Source organism: Eurypyga helias, unplaced genomic scaffold (assembly GCF_000690775.1).
Source record: "Eurypyga helias isolate BGI_N326 unplaced genomic scaffold, ASM69077v1 scaffold35232, whole genome shotgun sequence".
NCBI lineage: Eukaryota > Metazoa > Chordata > Aves > Eurypygiformes > Eurypygidae > Eurypyga > Eurypyga helias.
Window position 1 is genome coordinate 2,016 of NW_010237167.1, and position 8,364 is coordinate 10,379.

The 8,364-nt window shown below is 49.4% G+C and overlaps 1 protein-coding gene across 1 annotated transcript in view; it reads right to left on the reverse strand.

Moving 5' to 3' along the window:
- ETV4 (ets variant 4) overlaps window positions 1-8,357 on the reverse strand; it is a 10,237-nt gene extending 1,880 nt beyond the window's left edge. Inside the window, exons 1-9 of the mRNA XM_010147365.1 lie at window positions 8,300-8,357; window positions 8,081-8,128; window positions 5,839-5,892; window positions 3,609-3,735; window positions 2,861-3,019; window positions 2,242-2,471; window positions 836-910; window positions 668-736; window positions 151-320 (exon numbers count right to left, since the gene is read on the reverse strand). Coding sequence (XP_010145667.1) covers window positions 151-320; window positions 668-736; window positions 836-910; window positions 2,242-2,471; window positions 2,861-3,019; window positions 3,609-3,735; window positions 5,839-5,892; window positions 8,081-8,128; window positions 8,300-8,357 — 990 coding nt within the window. The remainder of the gene's footprint in view (window positions 1-150; window positions 321-667; window positions 737-835; window positions 911-2,241; window positions 2,472-2,860; window positions 3,020-3,608; window positions 3,736-5,838; window positions 5,893-8,080; window positions 8,129-8,299) is intronic.
- Between the last annotated feature and the right edge of the window lie 7 nt (window positions 8,358-8,364).

The window sequence follows — 8,364 nt, forward strand, 5'->3', positions numbered from 1 at the left end:
TTCTAAAAGCTTTGACTTGCTGCAGGGTCTAGGGAGTCCCACTGGTAGGCAGGAGGCTTCCCAGGGCGGAGGGAACACCACTTGGGAATCTGCAGCCTCAGAAATGGTGGCTGCCCACCCTGAGCCTGGAGAGAAGCTGAGTGGTTTCACCTCTTCTGGCTCAATGAGCTTGAACTCCATCCCTCTACCAGTCCAGGCAATGAAGTGGGAATTCGTTGGATCGTCTAATAAAGCCACAAGAAACTGCCAGAGTTGAAGAGATCCTCGTCTCTGGTATGGAGGTCCTTCCCGGTACCCTCCAGCTTCGTGCTTGACATCTGCTGAGAAGAGCAAACAAGGTGTTTCTAAGGGTAACAGTGCAAAAAAAGGGCACATTTCACAAACGTTTACCTGGAGTATCTCAGTTCACATACATCGGAGCAGCCAATGCACGAACAGCTCTTCCAGGAGGAGCTCTGGTAAACCTCACAATTAAGCTACTTATGCTAGAAGGCCTGTTTGCTGCTAAAAATCTCAAGAAATGGGATACCAGAAAGCCAGGTATGAACCACAGCTAGCACCTGCAAGAACACGGCGTAACAGACCACACAGACAGTGGTCAAGTGGCTAGCAAAGCTGCTGAATAGCCCTATCTTATACCCAAACTGGAAGCCATTCTTTCTCCAACCTTCAAATTTTTCAGGAACAACACAGGCATCATCAGTGAAGGACCTCCTCTGCTTGTCGTAGCTGCAGCCTGAAAGGGAGAGCACCACAGGCAGTCACGGACAGAGACAGGGTTGCACCAGCGGCCAGCGCAGTGCCGGGAGTCGACGGCAGTCACAGGGTTTCTTACCTAATGTATCTTCTGTATTTGAGTAACTTGGATAACTCTCAGCATTTATGTACATGGAAGGACAGCCAGGAATGTCTATGGAACAATTAACATACTTAATTAGAAAGCACAGGAGGCAGAATGCTCTTGCTCTCCAGGGGTGGAGAGGTAAGCACAGCTGTCTAACAGCATCCTCTTAGGGCCCTCCTAAAGGATTAGTGGCAGACTGGTAACTTCTGATGTCTCCGCCATCCCCCCAACTTCATCTTCGTTATGAATTACACCAGCAAATGTTTGTGGTACTATTGTGATTTCCTTCAGAGCAGCCAGGACAGTCAGTCAGACATCTGTGCACCGCTCAACATAAAATCTTGGCCAACAGGCTCAATCTGTATGACCCCTCACCTCAGGTTAAGATAACTAGGCACTCTACTACTGCTTTTACAGGTGAAAAGCCATTGCACTTTCCCAGGGGTACTCTAATGGTGTTAATGGGGAGCAGCAGCATCTGAATGTTTACTAAAGGCAGTGTTTTAGATTGCTTTGGCAGAACAAAGCTGGCTTATCCTGCATGCTGAGCTCCAGAACAGGGCACTGGCTCTGTGACCTGCTACAAGGAGTTTCTAGCTGCCAGTATGACCTCAGCAGTGAAGCTGACACCCCCCAGCTGTGCTGCGAGAGCTGCTGCTTTGCTTCTGTTTTGTGAATTAAATTCTTCTGCTTCCAGCCAGGGGAAAGGCCCATGGCCAGCCAGTGCCGTGAGCTGCAGCTCGGGGCTGTGCAGTGCAGTCAGAGCACCCAGAGTAGCTTGAAGGTCCCCTCCTGCTGCAGCGATCCGAGACACTGTTTCTGTACAAGCTCCCAGATCCTTGATTCCTTCCTTTCTGCTGCCATTTACAGAATGGTTTTCTGTATAGAAATTTCTTCAAAGCTGACCCTGCTTCTCTCCCTTTCTACAACCTACCAGCTCACACTTCCCCCCCCTTCCAAGGACAAAAACTCCCTGTGAAACTGGGAATACCCTTTTCTCTATTTTGGATGGTGTGAGTGGGTTAATTACGAATTTTAAGAGTCTCCCCAGTGGCTACTTCTTCCCTTGGAAAAAAAGGCATGCGTGTAATCTAGTTTGAATGGCTTTAACATCACTTTCCAGCTCCTACAGCTAGTTAAAGCTTTCCACTGTCTACCAGAAAGCCCTAGCATGGTACAGAAAGTGCATGTCCCAGCCTTCTCTTGGATGCAGTAAACAGACAGAACTGTTTGCGTTTCCTGCTATACAGCCAGTTTCCCAGACCCCACACGCTTCTGAAGGTGAAGTAGTACTGTATCAAAGCCCAAAGCCCACCAGCGAGGGATGTTCAGCCAGGAGGTTGCTCACTCCCACCGGTGCCTGGTTTGGGCAGTCAGGGGGAGCTCCTTCTGCCTACCTGAGCCATACATGTAGTCCCCCTGCTCCTGCTTGATCCCCGCAGCTGCTGGATACGGACGGCTGCTGCCTGCCTGGCTGGCTTGCTCGTAGCATGGGTCATGGTACTCCTGTTTGAAGCCCTGACGAGGGTACTGGAGGCAGGGCTCAGGCATCTGGTGCTGGTAGGCAATGGGGTCTCCCTGGGAGGGGAAGGAATGGCACATCTCCACAGGTGGCTGGAATGCAGAGCTAGAAGAGGGGAGAGGACATGGGATGGCTTTCATGGCCCTCTGGTCTCGGCCCTGGTGCAGGGCTGGTTGAGGGACAGAAAATTCCTTGGCCTCAGCCTGTTCCTGGGGCTGCAGGAGCTGCATGCGTAGCTGGGGCAAGGAAGGGAGCCCAGTGAAAGATGTTCCCAAGGGCAGCTGTGTGCCCATCCTTCACAGAATCTGATGAGCTTAAGGTTATAGACTTGTTCAAACCCTGGGCAGCAGTGGTGAGTCCCAGGTACTTTGGATGAGGGGGATCCTGTGATTGCTGGAAACAGCCCTTTAATCTGAATGCTGCAGCCCCTCTTCCCTGAATCACCAAGGAGGGAAATCCTTGCCAGGGGCTGCCTCCCCCTGGCAGTAACTCACCCATTTTTGTTGAGGTATCCACAGCTGGACGTGGTGGGGGGTGGCCCCACAGGGCTCGGGAAGCTCCTGTCCTGTCGAGGGAACTGCTGGAGTGGTGACTGTATCGGGGTTCCTGGGTTGGGTGACTTGATTCCAACTTGTCTGGGTTGATCATAGGCACTGGGACAGTCAAATAGATAATTGGAACATTATAGTCCTCCGAGGACTTGCGGCAGTACCTGGGGAGAACGTGTCCCAGGCAGACACGTGGGCCTTCTATGCGCCCTCCTAGGCCAGAGACTTCCAGCGTGAACTCCTCCTGTCTCACTACTGGTTTACCCCACACACAGTAGCAATAACCCTTCAAGCAGGAAACTGGAAAAGGTGTCTGTACCGAAACAGCCGGAGTGTAACTCAGGCAAATACCTGGGACGAGGCAGTGGTGTCAGGGAGCTCCTTGTGGGACAATTTTGGAAAGCAGTGGGGAGAGTGAGGCACATGACATGTCCAGACTGCTCCCCGCATCAGGCCAGGTGAGGAACAGCACCAGGGAGAAGCAAAAAGAGGCAAGCTCAGATCTACCCTACACGGCTCTGAGCAGTCAGTGGCAGCGAGCAGCTTGCCTCGAGCTGACCTCTGTTAATTTGTGCTGCAGCACGTGTGCCTTCCCCCTGCAGACAGACCACGCTGCGGTCAGACATTGTTAGATAATGCAGTAGCACTTGATTTCGGAGCAGCTCCTGGCCCCCCACCGTGTAAGCTCTGTTACCTGGCGTAAAGGCACTGCTCGCCACTGGGGTACTGGAAAGGCTGCTTATGGTTGCAGGAGAGCGTGGGGCCCGAGGAGGGACTCTGTGGCTCCTTTTTAATCTTCACAGGAGGACTGTGAAGAGCCACTGTGGGAGAGAAGTGAGAGATCAAGTTGGCACTTTGTTTCTGGAGGGAGATTTTACCTGCTGGTAACAAGTCAGCTGAGGTGCCACCACCTTGTCCTTGTTCAGCTGGCTGCGAGAAACCAGATACCAAATGTGTACAGCTGTTCACTAGACTTTCCTGGGCTCTGCCTGAGATTCAGGAGTGTTTGTCTGGTACGGCAACCTTCAACAAGCAAATTCAAGGTAGTGTTAACATGCTCTCCGATAACCCAGATCACTTTGGTACCTCGTCAGCTGTTCAGGGCTGGGACAGACATTTGCTGTTCGGTCACAAGGGGCGGCATGCACGTTCTCTGTTCCTGGCTCATAAAAGCAAAGTTTTGATGTGCATCATGCAAAATGCTCTTTCACTGACACACCTGGCAAGCGCATCTTGGGAGTAGCGTTACTGTGTAGCACGGCGTTAGTTATAATGCACTGATGTGATTACACATTGTGGATTTCCTGATGGTACCCTTCGTCCTGTAGGACAGTAAGTGTAAGGATTTTGTAGACACAGCTACAAAGGCTGAAGGTTTTCTGTGCGAAAACACGATTACGCGTATTGTGTGCTATTACAGGCTGTCCCCAGGCTGATGCTCACACAACTCAGGTTTTCAAAAGCACCTAACCAATTTAGATAGATAAAATCCCTTTTCCAAAAGAACCGCATTACTGTTAAAACATGGTAAAAACAGAAGTCCGACTTCCACTTCCTTGCTTTCACTATAATATACCTCAAAATTCGAAGAGCAGCTTGCAGTAGCCTCCCTTTGAAATGCACAATTTTAATAATTGTATCAGGTTGATTCTTCAGCACATGGGAAAGAGGCCAGGCCCTTCTACATGGCACTGTGATTCCTGGGTGGGAGGCTGCCACTCTGCAGCCACCCGTTGCATTCCCAAATGCAGGTTTCCCTTTGTTGACTCCTGTGTAGCAGCAGAGCAACATCCCTGAATGTGGGACTGGGGGAGTCTCCTAACCACTCTGCTCATCCAGAACATCAGTGACGGTCCAGGAAAAATTGGTCTGTGGTCATGGCCTGAGGCAGATGAGGAGGGACATTTCTGGGCTGGTTAGAATTTCACAAGTAAATGGGGGTTGCAGTTTACAGCACCAGGAAGTAGGGTGTGGGTATTGTTACATCTTATGCTTAATTAAATCCATCAGGGAGAAAAACTTCTTTCACTAGTTCCTTATGAAAGCTTGTCCTGGCTGAAGGACATGGTAAGCATCTTCAGCCTTGGCCTCTGGGCTCCGCTGCTGCTGTTAGGAGGTCACTGACATTTAGGAAGTAAAGGTAGATAGGTCCAGGTTTGTTTCTCAAACAAGGGAAAGGTCTGTCCTCCAAACCAAAACTGTAAGCTTTTTAGGCGGCTGGCTCCAGCCCTCCTTCGCCAGCTTCCTCCCACCTCGTCAAGCTGACACGATGCTGCTTTCAGCGCCTGGGATGTTCACAGCAGTGGTTAGTTTTGGGGATGGAAACTAACATCCTGATTGTTAATGCCTCCTGTGTTTGCTGAGTTCGTTCAGGACTGACCTGAACTGCGTGTGCACCAGCCATCCTCAGGCCAGTTCGCCCTCACATCAGGGGCGAATTGTCCCTTCAGAAGTGCTGCAGCAACCTGCTCTCAGAAAGGTTAGAGAAAGGGCTGCTGAGGTCTTAGCACATGTTAAGGCCCCTTTCTACTGCAAATGTCCCCCCACACAGATTAATTTTCTTAGCAAGAGGGGAAAAACCCCCAAAGCAGACTCCTTCCACCTGCCTTCAGTTTGCGCCTCATCAGAGAAGCCCATCGTTACTCTTCACATCACACCCGCACCCAAAGGGATCCGAAGAGCCTGACTGAATCAATGTGTGTGACAGCACTCTGCAAAAGGGGCTGTGGGGTAGTTACCACCACACAGAGGTACTGTGGCATTGTCCAGGTGTGGTGGACAGTTAGCCTGGGGTTTCTGGCACCATCACAATAGTGTAGGAACAAATATTTCAGCCTCAGGGTTCGTGCGTTACATTTGTGTGTTTGGTTTAGGTGTATCCTGCCCTCCCCCTCAAGATGTGTGATCACCCCCGAGCTACTTACAGTTTTCTGAATGAAAGTCAGGCACAAATTGCTCATCGCTGTCTGGAACCTGAGCTGCCAGGGGAGGGAGGAAGGGAGGGAGGGAAGTGGTGAGGGAGAGAGAAGAGACAGGAGCATTAGATTTGGCACTTTGTATGGTATAATTAACAGTAAGGCAGAAAAAAGTCTATACAGGAGAGATCTGAGCTTTGTTGGGATGTACTTCAGTGTCTGAGGGGAGTTTCCCTTTGGGATTAATTAATGCAGTTCCAGTTTCTTTCTGCCTTACCTTGGAAATAAGGAGAACAGCAAGCTTTTTAGCTCAGGGTTCACAATTTTCATTAGAAACATAAGGTGCTTAAGCATTTAGCATAGGAGGAACAACAGCCGTTTCAGTAGCTCCAGAAGCAGCAGAGCTGGACACTATTAGAAACGTTCTAAAAAGCTATCAGAGATAACCCCTGTGAAGGAAACCACATACAGACCTTGCCACGCGTACACACACAGACACGCAGATGCGTACGTGTGGTTTAAATGTGACGTTTTCATACAGGTTATTATTATCAATTTATATTTCCAGTTTGCTTCCTTCCTACATTTGTTTATTTCAACAATAACACCAAGAACTGTAAATAAGATGATAAAATAACTAAATATCTAACGTGAACGTGGTAGAGGCAGGGAATAAGTAACTCATTTCATACTTCCCCTTCTGCGTTGCTTCGGAAGGTACCCTACGTTTTCAGCTGCCTTCACCTCGTGAACAAATGCTGACACGTAGGCGTGTACAAGACATGAATGAGACCCCTTATTGTCACCATTCAGGAAAGTTATTTGACATAGTGGTGAATACAGAGAAACAAACAGTAGTTTGCTTCAGAGGGCACCTTTTCTTCTTAAAAAGCTAGACATGGGCGTCACCGTGGGAGAAAGCAGCTCCCCATATATACAGTCTAAGATCATAAGCTGGAGTATGAAAAGATGCTTTGGATTTCCCAGAGATGGCACTTGGGCTCTGATTAGATGCTGTGGGCTACGCGAACCCAGAGATTCCTGCCTGTATTCCAGGCACATGCACTGGGGTTTGCGTTGTCGTTCCCTGATGGTATGTGATAGCAGGTTACCTCTGCCTGTACAGCACAAAGGGACCATGTGTGACCTTCCCTTCACCCCAGGGTGCTTAGGAACTCATTCTGCAAACACAAGGCATTCTATGCCAATTCTTCAGTGAGCTAAAAATATTACTAAACATTGGAAAGCCTAAAATTGAAAGAAATAATTTCTGAGGCAAACTTCTCTTACTGGCAGCTCAAGGTTTCTGAGGGTTCAAGGGAAACCAGCCTCAAGCAAGTGTGCATGTTCAGCAGAGCTATTAGATGACCAGAAATGAATACTGGTTTTTCTGCTGTGATAAGTTATGTGTTTCAGTCCTGAAACAGCTGCCAGGTAATTCCTCTTGCATCCTTACACTGCTGACAACTACCTGATCACTGTAATTTCATTTTGGTTCAAAATGAACAGAAACACTGGACTTCTTTTTCCCATTAATAGTCTTAGTTAGTTGGCAAATAATACATTTTTGGAGGCTTAAAACCTGCTGTTTCACAGTATTGTCTCACAGTAACATTAAGGGAAATAATCATGCCTGGAATGCTGTACATATTTTTATATTGTTACTGTCACATACTTGTTAAATACCTGTATCACAGCAAGTACTGTTATATTTGTTGAGTCTGTACTTGAGAATGGGTTTTGAATGTTCTAGAAAATCGATCATGTGTAGTAGTAGAATTAGAGCAAATTCACTGTACTGTTTAGAACTAGTTTCACTTGGAATTAACGGAACTCCCTGGGAGTTGATGTTTTCATGTCCCTGGAGTTAAAAGGCAAAACAACTTAGCACACTGAAGAGTGTGCAAATTCCAGGAAGGGCCCTGCAAAGAATTATCGTAAAAAAGAAAAAAAATAGTTGAGAAGCACTTTGTTCCCCCAATTAAAATAATAGTTCATTGCTTCTTTAAGAAAATACCAGCGTCTGGCAACCAAAGCGGGAAGTAAGACGTTAGCATAAAACGGAACCAGTTACAAGTAGTTTGAGACGAAAACTGTAAGCAGGGAAGTGGCGAGGCGCCAAGTTGCGTTCCTGCGCGCATTCCCGCACAGTAGCGCGGTCCCTGCGCCGTCATCCCCACGGCCAGCGGCTGGCGAGCGGGCCAGACGGCAAACAACGGAACGAGGGGCAAAGCAGGAGGAAGCAGCGTACCTTCGGCCAGCCAAGTCTCCTGGAACGGGCTCAAGTCCTGGAAGAGGTCTGCGTGGAGAGCGAGAGGCGGCCTCAGCGGAGCGCTGGGGGGGACGCTCCAGCGACGGAGATGCCGGGCGGAACGAGGGGGTTGGAGCGGAGGCGCAGGGGGAGGACCTGGTCCCTGCCCAGAAGCCCTCACCATCCCTGTCCGTCCCTCCGCCCCCCAGCCCCCCTTACCTTCCGAATCCCGCGCCGGCGGCACGCCCGGGTCCCCGGGTCTCCTCCGAGTGCCCATCAGAGCT